This window comes from Phragmites australis, chromosome 14, assembly GCF_958298935.1.
Source record: "Phragmites australis chromosome 14, lpPhrAust1.1, whole genome shotgun sequence".
NCBI classification, from domain to species: domain Eukaryota; kingdom Viridiplantae; phylum Streptophyta; class Magnoliopsida; order Poales; family Poaceae; genus Phragmites; species Phragmites australis.
In genome coordinates, this window is record NC_084934.1 from 26,045,568 (window position 1) to 26,073,503 (window position 27,936).

Below are 27,936 nucleotides of genomic sequence, written 5' to 3' on the forward strand. Positions count from 1 at the left end.
GCGGCGGCCAGGGCAGCCACAGCGTCGGGCCAGCGCAAGGAGAAAGGGCGCCCGGGGTTCTCAGCGACGGCGGCCACAGCGGCACGCCACTGGGCGGCGGGCCTGCGGCTGGGCGGCACGTCCCGAGGCGCGGCGGCGGGGCGGCGCCCGGAAGCTCCGCGACGGGGCGGCGGTCGGGAGCCCAGCGACGGGCAGCACGCCGAGAGCTCGGCGACGGACATCACGCCGGGAGGCAGAGGGTGATGGAAGAGGGGCTCACCGGTGAAGGACGGCGACGGCGGGTCGGTGGCTCCGGCTGTTGTTTGGTTGGTGTGGGTTCTGCGGGGCGTGGGGAGGGATGTGATGCTGGTGTGTGTGGTGTTTGTGCTGGGGTCGTGCAGGGGGGGGGAATGGAGAGCAGAGGGGGGCACCGGCGAGGGTGCTGGGTCATTTGTAGGCGGAGGGACCCCGGCAGGCCGGCATGGCGAAACAGGGAGGGGCATGGGTGGCTGGGTTGGACGGTGCCGGCCATGAGAGAACGGGGAGAGAGGGAGTAGGTGGTGGCCGGTGAGTTGATTGAGGTGATCGGGCACGGACGACTAATGCTCGAGATGGGCTGGTCGGTGACCATAGGGGAGAGAGAGAGAGGTGAGATTTGATGAGAGAGAGATCGGTGTGATCTGTGGAACTGATGTATTTTGAATTGTGAACTTTGATGTGTATTAATGCAATTGTATTTGAATTCAAATTGTATTTGAATTGAGAATTGGAATTGTATGATTCAAACGAATTGGGTTGGATTGAATTGGAATAACTTCAATTGGAGAACTTGAATTTGCAATATGGCTTTGGATTAAGATCAACTTCAATTTAATTGAGGTTGACTTAATTTAGTCCTCTAGCTTTTGGTAATAGTTGGAATCCCTGAACTTGGATTTGAATTGGAGCTGATCAGAATCTAAGAGTGAGTTTGGATTGAAAGACATTCAATTCAAACCCCCACCCAAAGAACCGTAAAACCATTGATGCATGCCAAGCAACCTAATGCAGTGCTCATGTTTTAACTAGCATTGATAAATCTTGGAACATCTACTAAACTTAGCACCTTCAACATGTATGAGTGTGTATGTACGGGTATACATACACATCCCTGCACCTGTTCCCACATACTTAGTTGTCCTTAAAAATTTTTATTTTGGAGCTAATTCTGCAATTATACCTTAAGCTAAACACATGGTGTTACAGCGAGACCGGCCCCCTAACTGCCCTCTGAGAGGGTGGCAAGGGGCCTAACCGCCTCAGAGAGCGGTAAGGGTGGCAGGCGCGGAAATTCTCCCTACTCGCCCCTTGAGAGGGTGGTTAGCCCCACCCACTCTTTCAGGTGGCGGTAAGGATTGCCCAATCCTTATCTTTCTCTGAAAGGGCTAAGGGCGTTAAACGTCTATTTTTACAAATCTTGCTGTGAGGAGTCTATTTATTTAAATTTTTAATCAAAAAATATAAAAATAAAAAAACTCTCCACCCCACCATCGCCGTTACGCCCATACCAGCCCACGACTCTGCCACGCGCTGAATCACTTCGACCAACCCTATTTGACGAGGGTTAATTAATTTTTTTTACCACTCTAGTCTAGGGTATGCACGTTACCATTACCATCATGTGGTATTTTTTTTGCCCCCGCCGACGTGGAAACTCACTGGAAAAGATTTTTCTACCCTCCTTCTCCATGGCCTTGTTGTTGGTGGATTTCCTGCTCTGGCGCTGGCTCACGGTGCTTGCGAGCGCGCTCTCCTCTTTCACCATGAGGAGCACCTCGACCTGTACCAAGAACATGGTGACGAGTAGTGGCTTGAACAGTAGTAATAGCACTCGACGGTTCTTGATGACGACCTATCGACGTTGTTTGAGGAGCTCAGGCGGAAGGATGGTGTTCTGGTGCCACCGGCGGGTGAGGGGAGGATGACGGGTATGACAGCCCGGCGGGGAGGGAGGCGGCGGTCAGGCGAGTGGTGCGGGCCGTGGTGAGACTGGGCTTTTTCGCGCTCACCGCCACGTACCTCGACCGGTGCTTCCTCGGTAGCGCGCTCCAACTCAGCGGCCGGCCGTGGATGGCGCGCCTCGCCATCATCGCTGTTGGGTGCTTCCTCACTATCGCTGCTCCATGCGTTGCCGTCGCTCGGGCATCCCTATTGGGTGCCCGAAACTCGCCCGTCGCAGCGACTGCTCTCGTGCTCTTCCACATCGACCTGCTCATCTCCTACACCGCCTCCGTTGGCTGCGCGTGGGCGTTGCTTAGGGGGGCACCTCACCACCTCCTTCCGTGACCTTGACATCGAGTTCACCGTTGTCCTCGACGTCCTCCCCGCAGCCTCACTCCGCCTCTCATGGGACGCAGCCAAGCACCTCGACCTCCTTCGCACCCGCTACCGCCAACACGCACTGAGTCAATACCATGACCATGCGAGGCTACTCTCCGCGACTGTCTCTTGGTCACCCTCTACCAGTTTGAGCTCGGCCAGCCATCCGTCCCCTTCTCGCCCACATCGGCATCTCAAACGCTGCTTCTTGCCACTCCGAAATCGAGTTCCTAGAGGAACAAATCTTGTTCCAAGAGGACACAAACCTCCCCTAGTCGGCGGCGGCATCTCTTTGCTCTAGTATTGCCTCGTCTCCTTGTTCGACGACCCCAGCAACACAAAGGCACGCGTGTTTGGCCATCGATGGGCAACAGGCAGCAGTAGCTCTCGTGGTGCTACAGTGACGTTGCTTTGTTGGACTCCGTCGCCGACCTGCGCCAGAGCCTCCACGCACGCAGTAGGGACCTGGTGGTGTGGTTCGGGAGGGCCGAGGTGGTGATCCACGAGCTCGCGCAGGCAGCGGGCGCGGAGGCCGTGTATGTGCATGGGGAGGTGTCGTGGGACGAGTGTCGTGCCGAGGAGAGGGTGCACACGGCTGTGGAGAATGAGGGTACAAAGGTCATTTTCGTGACATTTTATGTCAGCAGGGCAAAAAAAAATGTGGCGGGAAAAAACTTTAAGTGGCAAAAGGCAAGTTTTTATAGGACCAAGTGGTATTTTGGCACGGTATATTTAGGATCTATTTGGTAGAACTCTTACTGATTCAAATTCTTTGTAGAGAGTGATTCTTAGTGAAAAGTGATTATCTAAAATAAATTGTATGGAGGAAGTGATTCTGTACGGAAAGTAATCAAGAGAAACTGTTTTTTTCCAGCTTCATAGCTTCTAGTTCATTTCAGAGAATCACTCTTACGTATTTCACTCAGTAAACTAAAAGCTGAAAACTACTATTTATAGAACTCCCTCTAATTCCAGTTAAGAAGCTACTCTAGAAACTCTGACAACCCTACCCTTAGTGAGTGAACGTGCTATCACTAAAGTGACAAAAAAATAATTAACCCATCTGCCGGGCTGCTGGCCATCCGTGCCTTCCCGGCTGGGCCGCCTTGGGAACGCGCCAGAGGTAGGACCAGTGAAGTACTGTGTTTATTATGCGCTGCTCTCACTGCCTCTGCCCTGCATCTTTCCAGCCCGGCCCGCCTTTTTCTAACATGCCCTCTTCAGAGATCACTCTTGCAAAGTTGCAACGCGAGACGAAGTTGAACCCGATTCTTCATGCCATTTCCATCAACCTGAGCTGTTTGTACGTTTGTCATTACCACTTTACCAGTAACAGTGAGGGATGTTACAGAGTAAGAGTATGAGAGCATGACAAATCTTCGATTTCACTTTTTTACAGAGGCTGCCTTTACAATGATCGCACCATGGTGTGGTGGTTATTGGTTCTCAACTACACAAATGGGTGATTAACCACACTATATCGTTCGTCAGCTGTTATTTTTAGGCAAAACAAGGTTGGAGAACGAAAAGAATTGTCGCCATATTGTAATGTAGTGGAAGCAGTGATTGAAGCACAATTTCTCGATTTTTGCTGTGAGCTGGGATCATAAGTTGGTGTTTCCAATATGGTCTTCAGATCAACGATGCTATCATCCGATGCAGCCGGTGCCAACATGCCAGTTCCCGATTTTGGCAGGAGAGGAACTCATCAGAAACTGACACGATCCCTTCACTATTTACCATATAATGAAAGAAATGTCAAGGCTCTCCTCTCACTTGTCTTGCTTTCTTCCTGTTTACCATATAATCGGGCAACCATCAGACGTAATTCATACAGGATTACCAAAGCAAGAAAATAGAAGCATTGAAAAGGTATTCACTAATGCTGAAAAGAAAAGGAACAGAAGCAATGAAATATATCGGATTTGCTGAAACCATGCATCAAAGCAAAAGGGTATTTACTATTCTGAAATGCAATTACCTCTCCCGAACCATGATTTTCGAACAACTTGCCGGATGTGTCGCTCATGCCTCTCTAACAGTTCATCAACCTTGTGTGACTGAGATAACAAAGGGCCTGAATATTCAACCTTCTCCCCTTGATCATGGTTGTCCTGAAGTTTCATATAGCACATTAATTACACAACCTTGTTAATATGAAAGAATCAGAAACAATCAAAATAAATGAATTACCCACCTTGAAGCTATTTTTTGATGAGAGAGTATCCCCAAGATATATTGCATTTGAAAAATTCTGAGAGTGGTAGGTGTCACAAGAATCAAATGAATCTGGACGCTCCAACTGAGACCACTTCTTCAGAACTGCACGCTTTGCTACATCATGAGGCTCTCGGACTTTGGAGTTGGAGCGTGCAATATGTACATCTCTGTTAGGTAGTTCCCTCAAGCCAACGTTCTCTTTAGCTTGTGACTTATTGTCCTGATCGACCTCAGCAGTAAATTGGCATCTTGAACTAGATCTGCTCCGTGATCTAGCAAAAGAACGATCCTCTTGTGGTTTTTTGGCCCAAGCAAAGCCACTAGATGAAGAAACAATCAATGGCCCAGAGGAAGGGATTTCCTCTCGCGAGTCATTCTTAACATGTCCAGCCCTTTCTTTAACATGGGCTGCTGACACTGGCTGTATGTCTGCAAATAGCCTAGCATCACCATTCACTTTTGTACGATCCTGTATTGCACCATCCTTAGTTTCATTTACATTAGTTTTGGACTCCTGAAGCAAAGAAAGGAAAGCAGGAGAGATTTGATAAGAAAACTTAAATATTCATACAGCTTGGCCAAATTGCTCTGCTGATAACATCTAGTGAAGGAATCCAGCCATATAAAAAAATGATACCTCTGTGTTATTCGTTTGCTTAGTGATCGCGCTAGGTTCTCTTGCAGCTCTGCTGAGCCTTGAAGACTTCTTTGATGCTTCTGGCCCATGCCCTCTGCTACTGGCTTTTCTCCTGAAAAACAAAACAAAAATAAGGTTGTTGTTATTGACTGTGACAGTGTTTAAAGGAAACACTATTCTTGTTCAACTCCCAGTTGTCAAATTTCGTACTGATAATAACTTCATATGTTTCAGAGCTGGGAGCTGCTCAGCAAGTGATGATTTTCAATTTGTGAAGCATACCGTCAGAAGCAATAAGAAATAATAGATCCTTAGCTTCTGACTTCTTTTTCTGCACTAAAATGATTCTACATTTAACAGAGGTCACCTGAGCAAATCTTCTCGTATCTTTGCATCCATCTCTTTGTTGGGTGCATACTTAGGCAAGCTTGAAGGTTCGCATGCATAAGGTTTTGTCTTGAAAAACTGTACAAAAAGAAAGGGTAAATCACCCATTATCATACCAGTTTGAGCCAATGTGCTATTCTTATAAAAATATACAATAGGAATAGAGAAGACTAAATTTGCTTGCACTAAAACTAAGATTTCTTGCCCATATACAATTAGGATGGCCTAGTAATACTATAATAGCTTGAAAATCTGTTATTCGCTTGTATTACTATTTCCTAACCATGAGTGAAAGAATAGTATTCCATGCTGATGCGTAACAAAAGAAACCAACAACTTAAATTCCAGATATATCAGTTTTTTTTTCAATCCTTCACCAATCACCATGAGAGTCATATACAATAGGAATACAAGACACTACATGATGCAGTCTTACCTCAGATGTAAGAGCACCTGATGCAGTACCACGTTTGTAGGGCTCCACCGACAGAAGAGTTTCTAGTAAACTTAATGCATTTTCTGGTACCTCTTTAAAGACATCTCGAAGGGTACTTGGATACGGATGGTGCGGCTTAAATATTGTTGCATGAGGCAACTTTGACTTCTTCCAATAGTCATCAGCAGGAGAACCACACAGCTTAAAAATCTTGTGCAGTTGTTCCACCTGAAAAATGAAGGAAATGTTACATCATATTTATATACAACAAGCAAATCCTTGATAATTTAGAACTCTCAGCAAGCTAAAGTGGGAAAGTTTATTTTTTGAAAAGAAGACACAACGAAATGCACAAAAATAGGATTGCAGGAAAACAGCAAGTATATAATTTGTTACAGAACCAGAATCCACAAAATATGGAGAATTAGACAGATGCAATGCAGTGAACTCTAGTAGTTAGTACAACCGAATTAGTTACCTCCGTTCTTCCCTGCAGTATAGGTTTCCCACGAAACATCTCAGCAAATACACACCCAACACTCCACAAATCAACAGCTGCATCATAGTGAGTTGAACCTAGCAGCAGTTCAGGTGGTCGGTACCACAGTGTAACAACACGGCTGGTCAGAGGATGATTTTTGCTGGGATCAAAGTAATTAGCAAGACCAAAATCAGCTATCTTTAGAACCCCTTCATTATTCACAAGGAGATTAGCACCCTTGATATCACGATGAACTACGCGATGTGAATGACAATGCTCCAGCCCTGACAGTAACTGATTCATGTAGCACTTGAGCTGCAATTGGTGGCAATCAGAGAAAAAGTCAAGCCACACATTGTAATGCCAAAGTTGCACTGAAAGAAATGAATGTACTTGAACATGCCTGTGCCTCACTGAATTTGATGTCCGGGGAGGAGCAGAGTCCAGCAAGATCGTGCTCCATGTATTCAAATACCAGATAAAGGCTGCATGATAACCGAGAAGTAATCAAGCCTTCCAGTTTCATGACATTGGGATGATCAAGCCTTCTTAATATTTGTATCTCCCTTGCCATGAATCTAACACTCTCTGGCTCAAAATTGTCGAATCGCACCTTCTTCAGGGCAACAATCTTTCCAGTATCAAGATCCCGTGCCCTGAATACACTGCTATATGTGCCTTGTCCAACCTACACATGGAGCCCAACAAACAAACGTGGTCAGACCTTAAGAGGCACACAGCAAACATATATCTAAAGAAAAAAAATTCATGTATATAAAAGGAGAAAAGAATGCAGGTTCACAAAGTGTTCAACACAAAAGGCGCATTGGAAATTCTCAGAATTCATGAGTGCTTACAAGGGTACACCAAAAATTGAACATGAATTCCACAGTTTCATTGCCCCTGTTGTAGAGATAAAACTAGCGCAACAGTGGTACAAAGTTGTTTCCCGTTACATATGTCCATGACGATGATCACATAGAGGAAATGGTATAAAGAGGTCAAATTTCCTAGCAGCAAAGCATATCAACAATCGAGACGACTAAACCATGTGATGCTCCATAGAAGGAAGAAGGAGACACCAGATCTCCCAGCTCACCTCCCTTTTCTCCCCTTCACTCTCATAATAGTTGCCTACTGTACTAGTTTATTCTTCATGTCATAATCCATCATCCAACAGAGTACTACTAACTAATGCATGCTTTATAAGATACCGGAAAGATACCTAACAATTCAACCAAGTAACAATCCCAACAACTACCTCCCTTCCAAAATTCCACATGCATGCAAAAAAAAAAAAAATCGCCATGGAAAATGACCCGCGAGCTATTGAATTGAATCATCCAGGAAATCTCAACCGAAATGAATCACCTAGGAGACCTCAGCCGAAAGTTCCACAGTACCTTCTCCAGCTTCTCGAATGAGTCGACCTTTAGCGGGATCCAACCCTGGATGGCCTCCCCGGCAACGGCGCTGAGCCACGGCGGCCACCCGGCCGCCACCTGCTCCCCCTCCAGGCTTTTCCGTAGGCTCCGCAGCCGGAAGCTCCGCGACGCGGCTGCGACGGCGACGACGGCCTTCCCCGGCTCCTCCGCCTCGTCCTTGACCTTCTCCGACCTCCTCGCCGTGGACGACGAGCTGCGCAGGGAAGGCACCGACACGGACACCGTAGGCGCCGGCAACGGCATGGCCGCGCGTTCCGGCGCGCGCGGCTGGCCCCTGTCCCGGAGCGCGCCGGACGAGTCGGCCGCCGGCGTCACCGAGACGGTGTTCTTGGACGCGACGCAACCCATCGCGGCTGCGCACTACCACCACCAGGCGCCACCAACCATACGTCGAGCTCGCGCACGGACACGGACCAAGACCGCCGCCGCGACCAACGCGTGAATCTTTCCGCGCTCGGTCCTCCTCCGCTCCCGAGCCCCTCGATCACTCTCGCATTGGGCTGAGGCAGCGGCCGCGGCACAGAGAATCAAGAACAAAAAAAAAATGACCCCGTCGCCCGCCAACCGCAGGCGTCACGGGTCGAGCACGGCACAAGTCAAGAGCACGTCGGGATTGACCTGGAAGACTAATTAATGGCGCGATTTAGACGCGACGCGAAGAGTCACCAAAAGAGATGAGACCTTGACGCCACTGACCGCCCCCGTCGACGGACCACGACGGCGATATTTCCCCGTGATCGCGAGGGGTTTTTTTTGGTGGAGAGCAGGCACGGAGCACCCGTTGCGGCGAGCGGAAAAGGCACGGCCTTTCCGCAACCGCAGCGCGGGACGGATCGCGAAGCCCCAGCCCAGAAGTAGGTGGTCAAGCAGCCCAAAACTGAGCAAGAACCGCCCCCAACAGCCAGAATGGCGAAACCACCGTGCCCCGCCGCCGGAACAGATCGGGACGGCCACAACTTTGTCCGGGAGGGGGGGGGGGGGCACCGCCGGGCAGGTGGGGAGCTCGATCAGGGGAAGCGGAGGCAGTCGCGGGTGGGGGTGGGAATCGGGGGATGCTTAAAAGGTTCACGCGACGCGGGGCGGGAGTGATGAGATTTTCCGCGCACGCTTTCTCTCTTTTGGGGCGCGTCGCCTTCGCGCCTTGCTCATCCGCACCTGTTCTTGTAGCGAGATTAGCGGGGGGGCCGGGGGCACCACAGCAGCTTAATTTTTGGAAGGCTTTGCGATTTAGACCCTGGGTTTTATAATACATATGTAGTGTTTGTTTGCCACAGCTTCGATCTAAAATTCAGGATAAATCTTAAGTTTATATAATAAAACAAAGTAGTTTAAATATTTATTTTTTATTTAAAATAAAACACAAATAACCTAACTAAATATACTTAACTCATCTATAGTTCTTAGATCTAGATTTTTTTAAGCTGAATATAATCAGCTGAAAAATCCAAAATCTGAATAGCTGCCAAACAGGACGGCCATACTGGCGCAAGTGTGTAAGGATCGAAATTCCTATTTCGCCAATACAATCCCGTACGGCAGGTGGTGGCGGTACTTGCTCCAGGACGGCCGTAGCCATACGGCCATACGGGTCCCGGTCGGTCTCTCTGGATGCGAGGTGCTCCGTGACGAGACAGATCGAAACAGAAACAGGTTTCAGGTTTGCAGACACGGGTTAGTTTATACAGCATCGTGTTCACATCGGCAAATCAATCCTCAGATCCATGAGCCGAGGCACTGAGGCAGTGCCATTGGCCAGCTCTTTTCTCTGCTTTTCCCCTCGAATCTTACCTTTTGCGTTTCCCGGCCCCTCCCCGCCCTGCTCTTCCTTTCCTCCTCTCCACTTTCTCCCGGGCACGGGGCCTGGGACTAGTGTGAAGGCGACGAGCACGCGCGACCGGTGTCTGGCCGGACCCGTGTAAACGGCGGCCGGTTTAGTCAAACCCACCCGGCTTGTTCGCAGCTCCAGTCCACGCGCGGACGGCTTCGGTCGGTCGACGAAACACTAGTGATCCACTCGTTTCGGCGTGGAAAAACCACGCGTCATTGTGCCCCGCGCGCCTGCCACCCGTGCTGTGCAGTGCTCTGCTTCGGCGCCAGCAGCCAGCTCCCGGGCTCCATTTGGGGCGCGCTTGGTAACTTAACTGCAGCTTGTTTTGCTTGGCGAAGCAAGAAATCGTGCTCGTCTTATGCTCGTGCTGCCTTATGCTCGTGCTCGTCTTGCAGCGTGAGAGGCTAGCCTTGTGGAGCAAGACGAACGGAAACCATTAGCCAAACACTTCCTTAGTTCTAGTATGAGATTTTATAAAGTTATATCGTATAAGTGGATTTTATTTGGAGAGAATTATATTTGTTAAAAAATAGTATTTCGTTGTATTTGTTTAGATATGTTACGTTGAATTTTTATTTGATTGATTAAATCCGATGTCATATAAGCGGATGTAAGAGTTGGGATTGAGATTAACTACTCGTATGAAAATAATTTTATGACACTGATAAATGAGTCCGTATGTATGAGTTGTATCTATCTGTCAGACTGCGAAGTGAATCAAGCTTCACTTTCAGATCAAAATAAGACCGTATATTTATATCCACCGCTAAAAAAATAGATACAAATAAATAAATACGTTTTTTTATAAAATTATATAAGATCTACCCGGTCAGTCTTAGAAGATTCGGGCAACCAAGAAACGCGCGTACCAGAATTTTCTACTGCCAAATTGATTTGTCCCCTGGTGCAATGTCAAGTGTAGAGTGAGGTAAACAGAACAACCACACCAGGCTTAACAATGCTAACATCTTTTAGTCCTCCTGACATAATAATATTTCTGCACAGCGAACGTGACTGTAACATCTTAGCAGCAGGTCATGAGCTGTGGCGTTCAAGTTGCTGTTGTATATCGCCAAGTCCCAACCGCCCCGTCCAAAATAGTGCCTTCGTTTTTATTTAATTATCACCAGTTTTTACTGTAGCAATTTTGATTATATATTTTTTGAAAAAATTATAAATATTAATAAAGTATATTTTACGATGAATCTAATGATAAAATTTTTTAAACATCTATAAATTTTTTATATGAAAACGTAAAATCAAATTGCTATAGTAAAAAATTGGCATGACTTGACATTTGATTTGGAACTGCCCCACGATCGTGTTGTTAATTCGGCATCTATCATCGTTTGGCCAACAGAAGGAGATCTCGAAAACAAACGAATTTGGCCAGGACCGCGTCAACCAGCTATAGTGCAGTTTAATGGAGGTTAGGTTGAAGACTACTACTACTTCATGTTGTAATATTTGCGATAATATGAGCAATAATATTATTCCACATATACAGAGATAAAAGGAAAACAATCCAGGACAAATATACAGGACATTTGAAAAGAACAACTGACAAATAAGATTATCAGATTCCATAACCATGCATATCACCAAATCTGGACAATAGGTGCTTAGGACAGATAAAAGAGCTCTCAGAATTAACACAACAGTTGGCCCCAGGACATATACAATCCTGCTCCCTAACTGTTCTAAAGATTGCATCATTGACTGGACAAAATTAACAGATAACAACTAGACTAGAACTTGAGCAGTATCTAAAGAAGATATAAAATCTTTCTGGGTTTAAATGCTATCACAAACTGAGTGAAGAGTATGTGCCTGTAAGAATGCACAACAGCTGAACCTGACAGGAGGCCAGAGAACTAATTTGGCAGCTGAGTCAGGAACCAAAAGAGACATTCAACCAGTACATACATCATCTATCACCTCAGGCTTCAAGTAATATACCAGCATCATAACCAGAACATACATTCGGTTGTCCAGAACAGACCAAGCCACTCTAGAGATTTAGAGATCGGTGACCACCAAATAGAAACAGATTTCTTAGATAATGCACAAGACTAACTATTGTACTGAAAATCTGTCCAGCCTATGCATACGAATTCATCACCGAGCATATTAAACAAGCACCTCTAATGTCCAGATCTGCAGAGAAAGAAAGGATATGCGAACTGGATATACTCACAGTGCAATACACTCAAACGAGTGAATCAGGGAGGCAGGGCACGGCAGCAAAGCCGCTGACCCAGAAATCCTATTCGCCGGAGTCGCCGTCGACGAGGAAATCGGAGATACAGTGCCTCACCGCACCGCAACCGCGCGTACGGGCGAGCCTAGGCTTTCACAGCTCCAAGCACCACCAACACACAGAATCCCCACTCTATCTCCTCAAGAACCGAAGCACCCAGATTGGAGCTGAAGAACTTCTCCAACTCACGGATGACCACCAAACCGAAGAGGAAAAAACAGTGGGAAAGCGAAAGGGGGAAGGTCTTCTTTCTTCCCTTTGCAGGAAGAGGAAGCCGGCCTAGATATGGGACCTCTGCGCCCTCCATCTCAACGAACTCCGAAGAACTCGCTGAGGGTTGCGCAGCCGCCATAGTTCTCTTCGCCTGCGCGCATCCTCTACCCTAGCCGCTCCAGCTGGTTTTGTGAGAAACCGAATGGGCCGGGACACCACAGGTTCTCATGGGCCAGCGGTCCAGCAAAGAAAGAAGCCCAAGACAGCATTAAAATTCATATTTTTCTTCAACACTTCACACCCTGAAATGGACAAAAACACTAATTGCTGCTCTAATCAAAATAGTATTACATGTTAGGTTCTGTCTCGAAGTCCAAGATGCAATCTTGTAGAGGACTCATTTTCTGCGCAAGTCGTGCAAACATGTTGCACTTTTTTTTTTCTTTTTGCGAATAGAACATGCTGCACTTAAGTAGTACAACACAAGATCTTCACTTAATTCCTTCCACATTCAGACAAGCCTTTACTAATCATCCATCTCAATTCTCAATGAGTAGTATTCAGTAAACTACGATCGTTGAAGTTTGGCCTGCAAAAGGCTGGTACGTAAGTACTCTTTTGGCAGTGTTGTCTGAGTCAGTCAGGCTTCTGAATATCTCCAATAATTAGAGTTAGTGTTAGCTTTTAGACAGAGAAATATATTTTTTATATTTTATACAGGAGAGAGGTGATGAGATGAGATCTGTATAAAGTTTAGAGTTATTTTTTATTCATGTAAGATGATGAGTTAGTACCATATAAAACTTAGACTTTAGAGGCTTTATGCGGGTCCTACCTCATCACCTCTCTCTTATGTGAAATGTGGGAAATTGTGAATGGTAGGATTCTTATAAATTTTAAGAAATAGCTCTAGAGATGCTTAATCAGAGAGGTCAAATTAGGTCCCACAGGCTGAGGGACACGCATCTGCATTGTCTTCTTCCTCCCTATCTTATGTGTGGGGAAATATTCCTTGATAATTCGTAGCTGCAGGATTTTTCTAATGAAGTGGATTTTGGCTGGTCTAATAGCCTATTAGGAAACAATTAAGCAACATTTAGTACTAGCTGGTGTGGGCATAAGGGTTCACAAATGTGATAGGGGTAGGAAAGCGAACCCCTCGCATTAGCAAAATGATTGAAATTCAAGCGAAAATTCACAAAATTCGAACGAATTCGTACCGTCAAACCTGGTTGATGGAGGCAAAAATGCTCGAATCAGACTCTCGAAATGCGACCGATTTTCTCGATATTCGAATGAATTCTACCAATATGCGATCACATTCTTCGCGTTCGATCAATGTCGAAAACCGCTCAAATTCTTCGAAAACCGTTCGGTTTTCCCGATTTACCGAGAGCATTTCTCAAATTTCAGTGAAGTTTAACAAAAAAGGGGAAAAATATGGAAAAAAAAAATAAGGAAAAAAATTAGAAAATTTTTTGGCATGACCTTTGCTATATTTAAGACATTGATAAGCAGATAAATAAATATTAATAGTAATATCACCGTCATATATCATTATCTCATCAAATATGTCCATAGATTAGATTACTGGCACCATAGATTAGCAAATATGTTGAATTACACATACATTATCATAAAAAACAATCACATTACACACAATCTCACTTTATACTAGCATACTATTAGTCTGCCAACCACACTTACCAAAAGTGATGATCCGTAGTTTTCATTGCATCCACGCTATATGCAACCTACGAGATGAAAAATATTAGCTAGATATTTTGTTATGTATAGAAAATTAGAAATTTGTTCTAGAAGGTAAGCATCACCTTTAATGCCACCAGCCTCTAATGTTGTGGACATGAGTATTATTCATCGTGTAGATAGCAACTCAACCTGAAACTCTGCCCAACTTTGTCCCGTCAATATTGTACTCCTTGGTGGACATGAGTATTATTCATCGTGTAGATAGCAACTCAACCTGAAACTTTGCCCAACTTTGTCCCGTCAATACAGAAGTGGTTGACCATTATCCTTGCAATATGGCACAAAAGTTAGGGTCTCGCCATTCATAGACCCACTGAATAGCAAGCTGTGACTGAACATTGGGGACAAGATATGATCTAGGACTACTCTTCATAGCATAGTTGATGTAAGAGCTTACACTATCTTATGGTCCATTATGGCCACCCTGTGCCCACTGTGTATCCGTCGCTGGTATGACATGCCTTTGTAAGGATGGGGCACCGTAGTCCTGGTCCTATGTGATATGAGTAAACTGACTCTCATTAGTAAATTGGAAGGGAACAACAACATAGGATGGGTGTGGAGGAGCACCGCCTCCTTGATCGTCATCGTCACCGCTATCTATCTTTGAGATACTGTCATTAGACTCTTGGTAAGTTAGGCTCTGCGATCCACTCTGCATGCTCTCATCACTTTGCACTTGTCTTCTGCTATTACCTCAATCTTCTTGGTCTTCTTTTGATGCGCACTTTGCTTCTTTCTCTTTCTCGTGTGCGCGTCACCTACCACTTTAGCAGTTCACTGTGATAGTGTAAGTTCCCCAGTTTGTATTTGCAAATCATATGGGTTCACTGTGTCTATCACCAGGCAAGTTGGCAGGGGTGTGTTAGTGTTACTGTCTATGTCCTCATTATCAAGCTCCGGGGTAGCATTTGATCTACCGACCTCCATCCAGTCCTTGAGCGAAATGTTCTCCTTATTCAATGTGAGCTCCATAAGCCGCTAAAATGGATAATCATCAACAGTCGACCCGACAACACCCGCTCAACCGAACTCGATATTCAACTCAATTCGGTTGAATATCAACTCTTCCGCTAAGTTTTCGATGTTGCTGGCGCGATTTCTTCGTCGGTGGCGATAGATCCGCTGGTGCTTGCCGTTGCGTCGCTCGGGGACGAGAGAAAAGTGCTCTAGTGCCACTATCCTGCTCGGGGAGTAGGAGAACCGGTAGCCTTATCCACTCAAGAATGGTGGGCCAAAATGGGCCAGTGGGGCAAATCCATTTCAGTTTTTTCTTTTTCTTTTCTTATTTTCTAATTTTCAAACTTTCCGCCCACAAAAATTGATGCAAATTTTATTTTTTTTAAAAACACATAAGGTCTTAGAATTGTCACTAGTGTTTTTAGGATTCTTTTTTTATTTTTCTATTCAGATTTTAAAATTTTAATTCAAAATTTGAATTTCAGTCGCTTTATGAATGCGATGCGGTCTGCATAGGTTGAATTTTGGTCGCATTTTCGGACCCTGGTGGGCATGGGATGGGCCGACACAATGTGGATCTTGTGTTGTTGCAGAATAATATAAAGTTCGGCCGCACCATGTTGACAAATCTTAAGCCACTGAAAAATGGTATAACTGAGAAAAGTACAGTGTTCTTCGGGTTATGCGCTATCACTCGGCATTAAGGATGCAAGTTTTGCATATTTTGGATATTGGGTCGACCCAAAACTCAAAAAATTGAACTAAAGATTCATTCCCACCTAATTAAGTGAAGAAAAATAAACTAAGTGATAACCCAGAACTACTCATTGGGTACTCACTTGCATCCCTACCCGGCATGCCAAAAAAGATGGCATGAATGTTATGATTGTTGTCTTATTTCCCCCCTATTTTTGATTTGAAAAAGAAATAGAAAAGGCAAAAGAAAATAGAAAAAAATGGAAATGGAAAAACAAAAAGGAAGGAAAGGAAGGTCTCGAACCGAACTAGGTCACTACATGACCCAAAAAGGACCGAGCAGACTAGTCCAACCCAACAACCTTCTTTTTCGGCCTTTTGACCCCGCAACCACACAAAAAGGGAGAGGATCGGGTCATCCTGATCTCGTGAGGGTGGGTGTACATGGTCTGGTGACAACGTGACAGCACAACTACCTCTCCACTAGGGATGGCAATTGGACCTTGGATTTAGGTACCCGTAGGTTCTATTCCCGACGAGTTTGGGTTTGGGTTCCATTTTTTGCCCATGGGTTTGTTGGGTTAGGTAACCAAAATGAGTCAGTTTGGGCTTGTGTTTTAATTTTTGTCAGTGGGTGCCCATCGGGTCACGCAAAATAGTAAATTGTAGCCAACCTAGATAGCTTAGACATCCCAACTAGAACTCCGAAACCTCCATTCGGCCTGTTGCTTGCCCTGACACCCGTTCAGCTAGGCTGTCAGGGCAATTCCTCCATGCGCCGCCGCTACCGCTCCCACATGCCTGCTCAATGAGATATGCTCTGCGCCCGCGCTACCTCCTCACCCCGGGAGCCGCCGGGGTCGATGAAGCACAACCATGGTGTAGGATCTAGGATACCAACTAGAGGAGTGTGTGCATGAATATAAATAGCAAAAGAAATGCCACCCAAATTTTATCCTGTGGTACCGGTGATTTGCCGAACACCCCTAATCCACATTGAGGTGAGTTCAAGTTTCTAACCGCTTCTTTATCAAGCACACAATTCTCACCACGAGAAAAAGCTCACACAAAGCAACTTAATCTTAAACCAGAATAGAACAATGAGTTACTTAATACCTCAATTCCACTAGAGTAGCACTTAACCGCTCTGGTAGGGCATGCTAAAAACCTCCCACAATCACTAACATGGCTCTTTCACAAACTTCTTTGAAGGGCTCAATGATGCAATTACCTTCAAACCGTTTAGAAGGTGGCAACCTTCAAGAGTAACAAGCCAAAGATGCTTGCTTGAAAGATCACTAGTGTAATAAAGCTCAACCACTACAATGCAATGTACTAGATGCTCTCACACTCTCAAATATGCAACCACTACGCCAAGAGAGGGAGAAGAGGAAATCAATTTGCTTGCCCCTTTGAACCACCAAGGGATCTTTTGTAGCCCACAACTCAAAATATGATTGTTGCCCAAAGTTTGACTTCTCTATGCATCTGAAGATCAGTCCGTCACTAATCCAACGGCTACAAAAGTGTAATGATGACTCTGACATCGATAAATAAATGACCTAGTAGTAGGACTTTCATCTTGGTCAGACCATGAGCCTTGAATATAATACCAAAACTCTCCGTTCCCATGCGGTTAGACCGACAAGCCACGGCGGTTAGACCGCTAGTCCGAGTAGAGAGTCCAAACTATGTGCTCTCTTGGCGGTCAGACCGGGACACCCCATGGTCAGACTAAGACTTAAGAACTTGGAATACTTCTACCTTATTTATACACCGGTCAGACCACCACAACATAGAACACTCTCAATGACAGTTTTTCCGATTATTCTCAAACTAAAATCCTCATTCTAGAGAAAATGCAAGTTTAAGCAATTATGACACTTTTCATATCTCAAGTAAACGCATATCAACCCCTCTTAATAGTACGATGCTTATCCTATTAATCTAGTTATTTCTCTTTTCTAATCACCATTTGCCGATAAAAAAAAATACCCTACATTTTATACATTTACCTTAAGCTAGCCATTTGCATATCTTTCACACATGTTTCTTCTAGCTTCACAATATTCTTGGGACTGATATCATAATTCAATTAAACATGTTAGTCCACAATTACATATTGTCATTAATTACCAAAACATGAATTAAGTACATAGATACTTCACATGGGTTGGGTCACCGAGAGCTATGCGAGGTCTGCGAAGCGCGACCATGGGCCGGCTTGCCATTAGATCTGGGTTGATTTTGGGGAATGAGGGGCACGGTGTGAAGGACCAGATGAGGCGTCGTTGCTATAGTGAGGGGGAGAGAGAAGTTCAGACCCAACAGGCACCTTGAAACCCGAAGGGTGTGGATTCGGGTGCCAATTTCTACCTGTTTACACTTCCGGGTCTGGGTCAGGTTGAGGCTAGCGGATCTTGGGTTGGGCATGGTTTTTCTTCACTAGATCTGACCCGACTCATTGCCATCCCTACTCTCCACCCTTCCTGGGCGTGTGGAGGGGGCAAATGGCGGCGCGGCTATCCTTTTCCTCTCCCTATTTTGAGGACCATGGGTCCTCCTTTCTCTAGAACTCACCCAACACACTCCCTCTCCTGATCCACTTCTCTCTCTCTCTCTCTCTCTCTCTCTCTCTCTCATCTTTGGTGAGACTCTGGCAACGCCTTAGCCTCCCCATCCACTCATTCGGCTTCGTGTGCATTTGTTTGGACACTGTTTCGGTGCTTTGTTGTGGCACGTGTTGTCCTCCTCGGCCTCGTGCATTCATGCTGGTGGTCGGCTTCTTGTTAGGGCAACTGGTTGTGCTCAGTGTCGTTGGTGTCATCAACTTGCTACTCCTTTTTGTTGGCCTTTGGTTCGTTACCGGTGGTGGTGTTGGAGTTTGTTTGGGCATGTGGGTTGTGTGTGCTCCGACCGGCTCTGTTTGTGGTGATGCTATGGTTTTGATGTCATTGATGATCCCGACAGTGTGCTAATGTTGTTCCCGCACCTGTGCGGTGTGGTTTGGCGCTGTGTTGGTTGGTGTCCACCTTGGCCTGGTGCCTGGGTCTCTTGTTGTGCAGTGTACATCTTCTCAAGCTACTGATTGAGGACGATCCCTTGCAATGGCAATAGCAGCTCTAGTATCTCTATTGATCGGCCCTCGGTGACTCTTGGACATGAGCGACATAATTGTTTTTATTTTGATAGGACAATATTCGTTCGCTTGAACCTTCTCCACGCAGACAATCTACGTGTTGTAAGTTACTCGTTGCCTTTCTCAGTAATTTATATTGTGCAGTATGCTATTTGCATGATAATGGGTGGATTTTACTTGCTCGGTGATGATAGTGGCGTAGTGAGACTTAGTGTCACAATACCTAGAGTTTTAGTGTAGTTTTATTTAGCTATGTTCAATTATCTCCTTATATTTTGTTGATCTTCCATTTAGTATATTACATTGTCTAGGGTTTGCTCTTAAATTATTGTTTAATCGCAAGTTTCATACTATTGATACATTGGTAATATAGCTAATAATCTAGCCAATTAATTGAACAACTAAAACCCTAATCTGGTACTATGACGCTAGTCAAGGATCAGTGATCGCCCAATTAAGTGATTGGAAGGCTCCCTTAGGCAAAAACCCACTTTTCCAAGAGCAATATTTACAAAATTAATCACGATATGAACTTGCATAGTTTAATTGTTTTAATTAAAATATAAGAAATGCTCATTTCTATGTATGTCCTGTTTATTATAACAAATATTCTTTGCAAATGCTAGTTATATTCGTAATTAATTAATTATTTAGTAGTAGAAGCTTGTCATTTATTCCTCCCCAAACTCCAGCAATCACGATGTGATTGCTTGCTGCTAACAATGGGGCCTCCTTCCTTATTTCCTTTTCGCACAATTTCGTCGAAATGATATACCAGCGCGGTAGGCCTATCCTTAACGGCTGAACTTCATCTGATTGTTTGAGATCCACTAACTGCAACAGTCCAGAATCTTACAACATAATCATCTCCTAGTGACATTCGGTCCAAAAAGACGGAAAAAAAATCAAACAAAGTATTGCGGAATGTTCTTTTCCTTCTCTAAAGCCAAATCTAGGGCGATGGAGGCGTCCAATATATGAGTAGTAGACCACTAGTAGAACTTGGACTCTTGGAGGGTGGACAGAACGAGGAAGATGCAGAAAGAAAACGAGTGGAAAGGGTGGCCACGACGTGTGATTGTGTGAAACGGATGTCACGGAGTCCGTGTCTTCTACGGCGGATGACTCCATGCACGCATACACATGTGGGCTCGTTTGGATCGAGTCCTCGCCGGAGTTGCCTGCAAGCAACGTCCTCAGGTGTCTGATTTCGATCGCCTGGGGCTGATGCTGCTGCCTGACCGAAGCTGTCTGCGCCAGGATCTGAACTAAACAGGTCCACGCAACGAGGGACACTTGATCTCGTCTCCACGCCACGAGCTGGCCACATATGTAGATCTGGCTTGGTCAGCTTTAAAATTTATACAGGATTTAAAATTTATATGATAAATAAAATTATTTAAATATTTATTTTTAGTTTAAAATAAAAATAAGATGTTTCAATAAAGACTCATTAATGATTTATAGCTCTAGCCCTAATAATTTTTAGATTGAGTCATCTGTCAAATAAGTCCGTACTGGTAGGAACTGGTCTCAAATTCTGTGGTCCCAACCGTCTGAACAATTGCCCAACGGTGTACATGTATCAATGGCGAGTCGATGCGTGCATCATTAATTATGCAGCCAATTTTCAGAAGCACTTAGCGGCGCGGAAACCCTAGATGGATTTCTTAGAATTAATCATGCAGTCAAGCTTGATTATTCTTATTCGTGCAGGGATGTATAGCTCTGCACCATTGGCTCCAATCCAAGACTTTCTCTTTTCTACACATCTCCCGCCATATCACCAAATCACACATGACACCAAGGATTTTATAACTATCATAGAATTCACGACCATCAAAGATCCATGGTATATAGGTTAATTTGATAAATAGTGAACCGATATCTCCAAAGAGATGCATTTCAAGGCGATGTCTTCGAGAAGATGTATTCAATCCTAAGCATGCTAGATATTAAAGCGTCATCCAACGTTAATATAAATAACGACATTCATCCTAGGTTGATATGTATTCAGGATGCTGACATTCGAGGCAAGGCGAGTGTTGATAGGATAAACTACTACAAGCAATTTGAAAGAAAACGCAATACATAATATATGCGATAATAAGTTCAGTTTTAGTTGATCTTGTAAATTATTTGAAAACATAGGTTTAATATGATAAAAGAGATAGGACTTGTCTTCTATGAAGCTCTCCTCTAAGCCTTGGTCATAATCAGGATCCTCCAGGCCTTTGAGGCTTCCTGCGCAGCATTCACACAACTCTACTGGTTCTGCAATTGCAACTACGATCAATAAAGAATTATACAGAGAAGAAACAAATAACACTAAATAGAAAGCCAAACGAGCCCTAAAGGATACCGCACTATGATAGATAGGTAGATTTCGATTTTTCGATTAATTTTGGTAAAAGAATCGCCGAAATCGAAGCCAAAATGGAGAAATTATGATTATTGGAAGATTTAATAAAAAATTAAATTGAGAAAATATGAAATTGCACTATTTAGAGATAGGGCTCACTGGTGGGACCCACTTAATAATGTCAGGTTGGGCCGAGATGGACTTGATTTGGGCCTAGACTTGGGTTGGGCCACACATTGTTGGGCTGCACAGGAGTCAACCCACTCGGGTCAAGCCGGCTGATGTTGCGGGCTATGGAAGCTAGGTCGGCCAATTGGAGCATGGGACAAAGCGAATGGCTGGCTTAGGAGGCTGGTGGCACGTGGGCCGAGCCACGGCCCACTCAGCCAAGCCTGCGCGGCGCTAAAAGAACAATGATATCGTCTAGAGATGTGTAAATAGACGTTTTTACAAAAATCTGTCCCTTTCTATTGTTGCCCTAAACTTGCAGCGAAAAATAAACTAAGTTATTTTTCATAAGTAAAACTCCAAAATATGTTAGATTCAACTAGTGCACAATCACCTTAAATAAGTGTGGAAGTTACAATCTTATGGTGACAAAAATTATTCAATTCTAGCAAAAGATATGCAAGAAAACTCTAGTTGAAAATCGTAAAAATATTATTTACTAGAGTCTCCAGTTTGACCTGTATACTACTGGTTCAGAGCTGATTGTATAGCACTTGGAGTTTTCGGGTTAAATCTGGAACCTCTGGGTTCAACAGAGAATGAACTCGAAATTAGAATTAAACAGTGCCTAAAGGGTTCTCGTTCAAACCAAGTAAAATCGTGTGTTCTAAGTGATGATTTCAAGTAAATCTACGGAGAACCTATAATCAATTTTCACACGAGCAAGTAGATCAAGCAATATACATAAATATTAAATAAGAACATAAAAATAAGAGATGAGACATAAGATTTCTATGTATTTTCCTATTCCTCTGTTTTTCATTTATGTGTTCAAAACAGGCCCTAAAAGGAAAATCAACCAGTGATTAGCCAAGTGATGGTTAACCACCAAATAACAAAAGCCTATTTCCATAGGATAAACCAAATGAAGAAGGCAGTAGTGGTAGCCTACAACCAAAATACTTTTTTTTTTTGCGGAAGAACCTACCACCAAATACTATGACAAGACCACCCGTGTTATTCCGTCCTTCTCATCTAATTGCAATTTCTTTTCTTTTTTCTTATGTAACACCCAGATGCAGTATAGAGCAATAACTAGGCTGACGCGATAAATTTCCACTTCAAAATCTTTTTTTTTAAACGCCAGTATGTGGTGTGGATATGGATATTTTCTGCACGCCTGACCAAAGGTTTGCGAAATAATAATGAGGTGCAATATCTGACACTATCCGTGTCCAATTTCAGATCGAGAAAAAAAGATATGATATATGATGATCGGTATCTGTCTAAAATATCCGAATGTTGGGTGTTACAAGAAAGCATATTATATTTTTTTATTTAAAAATATGATAATATATAAGTAGATTGTCTCATATATATAGACAAATAATATTGAATACTCTTATTTTCATATCTCAGTGATCACTTTTTCTATGCTCATTTTAATTGTAACCCTATATTATTTAATGTGCTACGCAGAGATGCAAATAAAGTAAAAAAAATCATCAATCTGACTAACCGAAAACTTACGCTGCTATCCATTCTAACTCCCACTCTAAGAAAAAAATGTGATACATAGTAAAAAAATAATTATTCGGTACAATCTATATTTGATTTTAACTCAGAGAAAAAATACGAGCTAAAAAAATATAAGATAAGATATATAATAAGCTACCACCATTTGTCTCATCTGATTACACTGCTAACGTGAATGATAGGTTGGTGGTGATGGGGGGCAGCGGGAAACTTTTGAGCAGGCAGCTTTGAGTGGAGTCAGGCTGGGAAGCAGGGCAGGCGGCTCTCAGTGTCAGTGGCCGGCCCCTGCATGCTCCTCGCCGTGCTGACTTCCGCCTCGTTCCCTTGTCGTCTGGCGCCACGAGCGACCGACCCAGCATCGCCCTTGACTTGTTGGCTTTGTTTGGTCCCCGTCCGGGATGGGTAGGTTGGTTTCATGGTGCAGTTGTTTGATTGCACTTTGCATTGACACGAAGAGATCAGAGCTCATGCTCCAAGAAACAATACCTAATACCGAGCAAAGTCTTTTCTTCGTTTGCAATTTGGTAACGATAGACATTCTTAAGGCTCGGCTAACTAGGGCATCACGGGATTAAATCTTGAAAACCCACAGTTAACTCATCACCTAACATTTTGTTTAATGTTCCAACCATTAGCTACAAGAAATGGACGCTACATTGTTGGATTAGTCATGTGCTTCATCCACCTCCTACAGCCTACAGGTCCGGCATAGTGGCACTAATCGGCAACGCGCGAACGACGTGCACGATCTCGCCGCGGGCTGAGGCTGGCCTCCACAGATATCCCTCGGTCCCTTCGCACCCTCGCTGCACTCATCGCTCATCATTGTTCTATTGCAGTTTTTTTTAATTGCTCTATGCAGTGCAGTTACAGCAGCCTCTCCCTCATGCATGACCTGATCTGTGGCGGATCTAAAGCTGTGAAGTAAATAAAGAACTCTCTCTCTTCTCTTTTCTCCTCCTCTTCTTATCTTCTTCCTCCTCAATGTCCAAAAAATAACGCCCCCGGATTGGATCCGCAGCTGGACCCGACCATAAACTAGCATAGCAACCGTATCCCGGTCGTCAGCTGCCATTGATATTTGGTGCAGATCTGAACCTGCGCCAGCATTGACAGCTGAGTCTTGCAAATGTGATTTATTTTGTCCTAGTTACGAGATTATCGTAATCCAGAATCATGAGTGATGGCACTGACATGTCCTGTTCTACGAAGCCTCTCCGAGCAAGGACATAGTGTACAATCATCAGGCCAGCCTTTGGAATCTCGTGCACAAGGTACAAAACATGCTAGCTAGCACAGTGGTAGCTACTAGGTTTTAAAGCTCAGCCTTTTTCTTCTCAAGCGTCCAAGACGACAGCACAAGGTGCAGAACATGCGGGTGCTTTTCTGTTCATGTGTGCATGCAGCTGCAACTCCAAGCGCGGAGCTGCAAACGCTCGTCGTTTTCCTCGTCCCCTTGTTGCATTCTTCCTCTGCTTTCACTTGTACCAAAATCGTGAGCAGAAGAACTAGGGAAGGACGAGAAGCAGATGATGCAGAGGCTGGTCCACCAATGCATTCAGTTCTGACATCATAATTAAAAGAGAGCAATACTATGTTATATACTTGGCTTTGAAGGTCAGGATCAGGAAAAAAGTACATCTCTCTCTCTCTCTCTCTCTCTCTCTCTCATTTCGCTTTCCTTTTGATATAAGGTATGGTATATTGGCACATGACTCCGTGGAGGATTTGTTGTGTGAGTGATCGATCATGTTGTTATCACGGTCATCAGAACTTGGTTGTCAAGACTGAAGCCTGACGAGCACCATGATTCAGATTTTCATATGGTGCATGAGGAATCGGTAGAACTGAAGGATCGGCCATGGCAACCAAAGTAGCACAGCAAAAGCCTTGCAGATTGATGCGCTGCAGATGACGAGACTTGTCATCATCTCATAGACATAACGATGAACACGAAAGTATAGAAGTCAGTAGGAGTGAGACAGCGCTGTGATACCGACTGAAAAAGCCGAGGAAAAATGATCGGTTCTTGTCGGAGTCAGATGAGGTGAAAACTCAGAAGCGCTGGCAGGTTGGGACGTTGGGTCACTATGTTTGATCGTTCTTTGCATGACAGCCACGTACGGCAGCAAAGCGAGTTCGTACGACAGAAAAGAGCAACTTGCGAGATAAGATAGGCGATGGCCCTTACGTCCAGTGATACGTAGTAATCATTTTAGTCCTAGTGACTGTGGCCGTCAACCATTAGATATTTAACTAATAACAAACTAGCATCATCGCCAGTTACAACCACTGCGCTCCTGCGAGCCTTAGCGATTGGGAGAGAAGATCTTCGTAACATGTTGTCCTACATCGGGTAAGGAAAAGAGTGAGTATGATTTTTAGGAAGCCCATTTCTCATGATCTATTTCATCATAATCATTCGTCATCGTCTTCTCAATTATCAGCATGGTGGTTATACTCGCTATGATTAATCTTATTTTAATCACGCTGAGCATTACTATGCCGTTAATGTTATGAAGTGTAGTTATGTTAAATACGCGTCTATTTTATACTCTTATTGCATAGTAATAATGATATATCCGTTTATATTTATGATTTATTAAGGAATTAAATTAATATAAAAGTGTGTATTTATCCAACATTTTCTGTACAGTTTTAGCTCGTCGGAGTCGAACTGACAAATTATAAAACTTCAGATTCAGAAGCACTGCAACAATTGGCAGAGCAGCTGTACAGGGATTCTTGATGGAGAACAAAACCGGTGCCTACTTCTGGCCCACAACAAGAGCAGAAGCAAGGGAACCACAACCAGTTTGCATTCGCGTGCGAGATCACATGGCCAGACACGGCACCGGCGCGGGGCTCCTTCGTCAGGGCTCGGGCAGCGGCCTCTCACCCGGGCGCCCCCGTCCCTCCACGCTCCGTCGGTGTGCCACGGCGTACCGGCTCCCGTGCGCTAGCCCGTGCGTGCCGTGTGCGGGGACGCGATCAGGCACGGGCGCAGCCCGCCGGCAGCCGGGCGGGAACGGGAGGGCTCCACAGTTTCACACGCGTCGCAGGTGGAATGGCGGCCAGCGTGCAGCAGCACCTCGACGAGATCCCGTCGTCGGGCCGGGTGAGGTGCGTCCGGGAACGCACGGCACAGGTCGCTCCCTGACACCGAAAGCACCGTGCGTGCGTTCATGGCCTAGTGACGCCCAACGAGGTGTTCAGATCAAAGAGCAAGACCAGCCAGCCGGTTTCTACCGGGAGCCTCTTTGAACTTTACTTTCTTCTACTCGCGGTTGCTGGAAATCGAGAATTGCCAGAAGCTCCAGAAAATTGTCAAAAACCGGTTTTAAAAACCCAACCACTAAAAGATTCAGAAACAGAACAGGGAGCACCACGGTCACGATGGAAAAAGAAGGAAAAAACTCCAATAAAAAACCTCAGGCATGGTTGCAATTCAGTGCAGTCTCCACCGTTCCAAACCAACTTATTTAGCACAGGTCATAAACTATAGGAAATACAGGGTCCCGGATGTAGGTAGGAATAATCAGATATGCTACACCCAGGAATCACTGCACTTAAGTTTAAAAGCCAGCTCAAGCTAGGTGAATTGTCTCGGTTGCATTCCTTCTCGATATACTCGTTTTCAGCTTTAGTTTTTGGGACTCGGATCCTCGGACTTCACCCCAAATCGGACCTTCCGCTCCTGAATGACATATCCGACGGCCTTCCATCGCCCCCAGAACAACGTGGTCAGTCTTCCCTGGGTTCCCCACTATAATTGACAACGTGCGTCTGCTCCCTTATCCCCATATTAGGGAGGTAAGAACTTCAGTCAATGTGCCAAACCAGTAATTAGTTGAGTCCAACACATGTGAACCAGTTTGAATTAGTAATTAGTTGGGTCCAACACATGTGCGCCAGTTTGAATTAGTAATTAGTTGAGTCTGTCTTGTGTTGTGCTACGAAATGGTTATTTCCACAGCTTATACATGTCTCTGATCAAACCCATAGACATATCACTAGTTTATGATATGTTCTCCTGGCTTATTTGCACATAGGTTAAGCTTTCAATCAACACGATTCCATCCAGGGCATCCATTTCTGACATGATGATCGATTAAAAGAGAGCATAAGGTATGGTACATTTGCACATGGCTACGTGGAGGATTTGTGCTTGGAATGAACAACGATCGTTTGATTGTTACAGTCATCAGGATTTGGTTCCGAAAACAGATAAAGATTGGCAGGCATCATGGTTTAGGTTCTCGAATCTCGAATGAAAGCAATACTGGCAGGACGGACGCATTGGGGACGGCAACCAAAGTAGGAGTGCAGTTAGAAGTGTTGTAGATCGAGGCGCCGCACAATGACAAGACTTGTCATAGGCATAAAGCGAGATGGCAAGATGCCCCTAGGAACGGGACGGCAAGAACGGGAGGGCCGGCGAGCTTGGCTGTCGGGCTTGCGATGGGATGGTGGTTCGCATCGCATCCGTCTGGTTTGCCATTGGCGCCTCTCTTGACCATTGCTCTTATCGAGTTCTCCGGTAGGTTTTAAAATTCAACGGTTATCACTCGAAATTCACGATACTGATCTTACCGTTTCTAACTGATTTCGAAATATGAACGATTATTAAATAAAAAAAAATCTATAAAAAACTAGAGTCAATTCTAAGACTTCATGTGAAAACAAGTTTTTAAAAAATGATATTTGCGTCAAAAAATATGTGCTCAAGTATTATAACATTGGAAAAAGCCGAAAAAAACCAAAACAGGTCAAATGCATAGTGCAAACGGCCCGTTTCGGTCCAACTTAATGGGATAAGACTTCCTAGCTTATCCCCTTCGGTTACAGCAAAAAAACCTGTGTTCATCGCTTCGGCCACAGCAAAAATATCGCCTCCGTCGCGAGCTTCACCAGATCCACCGCATAGCCGAGGCAATTCGGAGGAGGAAGGTTAGAAATCGGTCGGGAGAAGGCGGTAACCAAGCGTATTGGAGCGGTAACCGAGTGCATCGCATGGAAGTTCACACGTTTGGCGACCGAGCGCATCGCAATGGTAACTGA

The 27,936-nt window shown here is 44.7% G+C and overlaps 1 protein-coding gene across 1 annotated transcript; it reads right to left on the reverse strand.

Moving 5' to 3' along the window:
• Nucleotides 1-3,618: 3,618 nt before the first annotated feature.
• Nucleotides 3,619-9,147, reverse strand: LOC133891365 (protein IMPAIRED IN BABA-INDUCED STERILITY 1-like). Its single transcript, XM_062332077.1, has 9 exons — nucleotides 7,902-9,147; nucleotides 6,902-7,186; nucleotides 6,496-6,813; nucleotides 6,018-6,245; nucleotides 5,562-5,659; nucleotides 5,195-5,306; nucleotides 4,535-5,071; nucleotides 4,319-4,451; nucleotides 3,619-4,129 (listed from the first exon to the last, which is right to left on the reverse strand). The coding sequence occupies exons 1-9, from the start codon at nucleotides 8,289-8,291 to the stop codon at nucleotides 4,110-4,112; spliced, it is 2,121 nt and encodes a 706-aa protein (XP_062188061.1). The 5' UTR covers nucleotides 8,292-9,147; the 3' UTR covers nucleotides 3,619-4,109.
• Nucleotides 9,148-27,936: the final 18,789 nt, after the last annotated feature.

What these genes read in the sequence shown, in the direction of transcription:
- LOC133891365 (XM_062332077.1), bottom strand. Translation starts at nt 8,291, where the DNA reads ATGGGTTGCGTCGCGTCCAAGAACACCGTCTCGGTGACGCCGGCGGCC. An exon ending in TCAAATTCAGTGAGGCACAG is followed by an intron (nt 6,814 to 6,901) that starts GCATGTTCAAGT and finishes CACCAATTGCAG; the next exon opens with CTCAAGTGCTACATGAATCA. An exon ending in CAGGTGCTCTTACATCTGAG is followed by an intron (nt 5,660 to 6,017) that starts GTAAGACTGCAT and finishes CTTTTTGTACAG; the next exon opens with TTTTTCAAGACAAAACCTTA.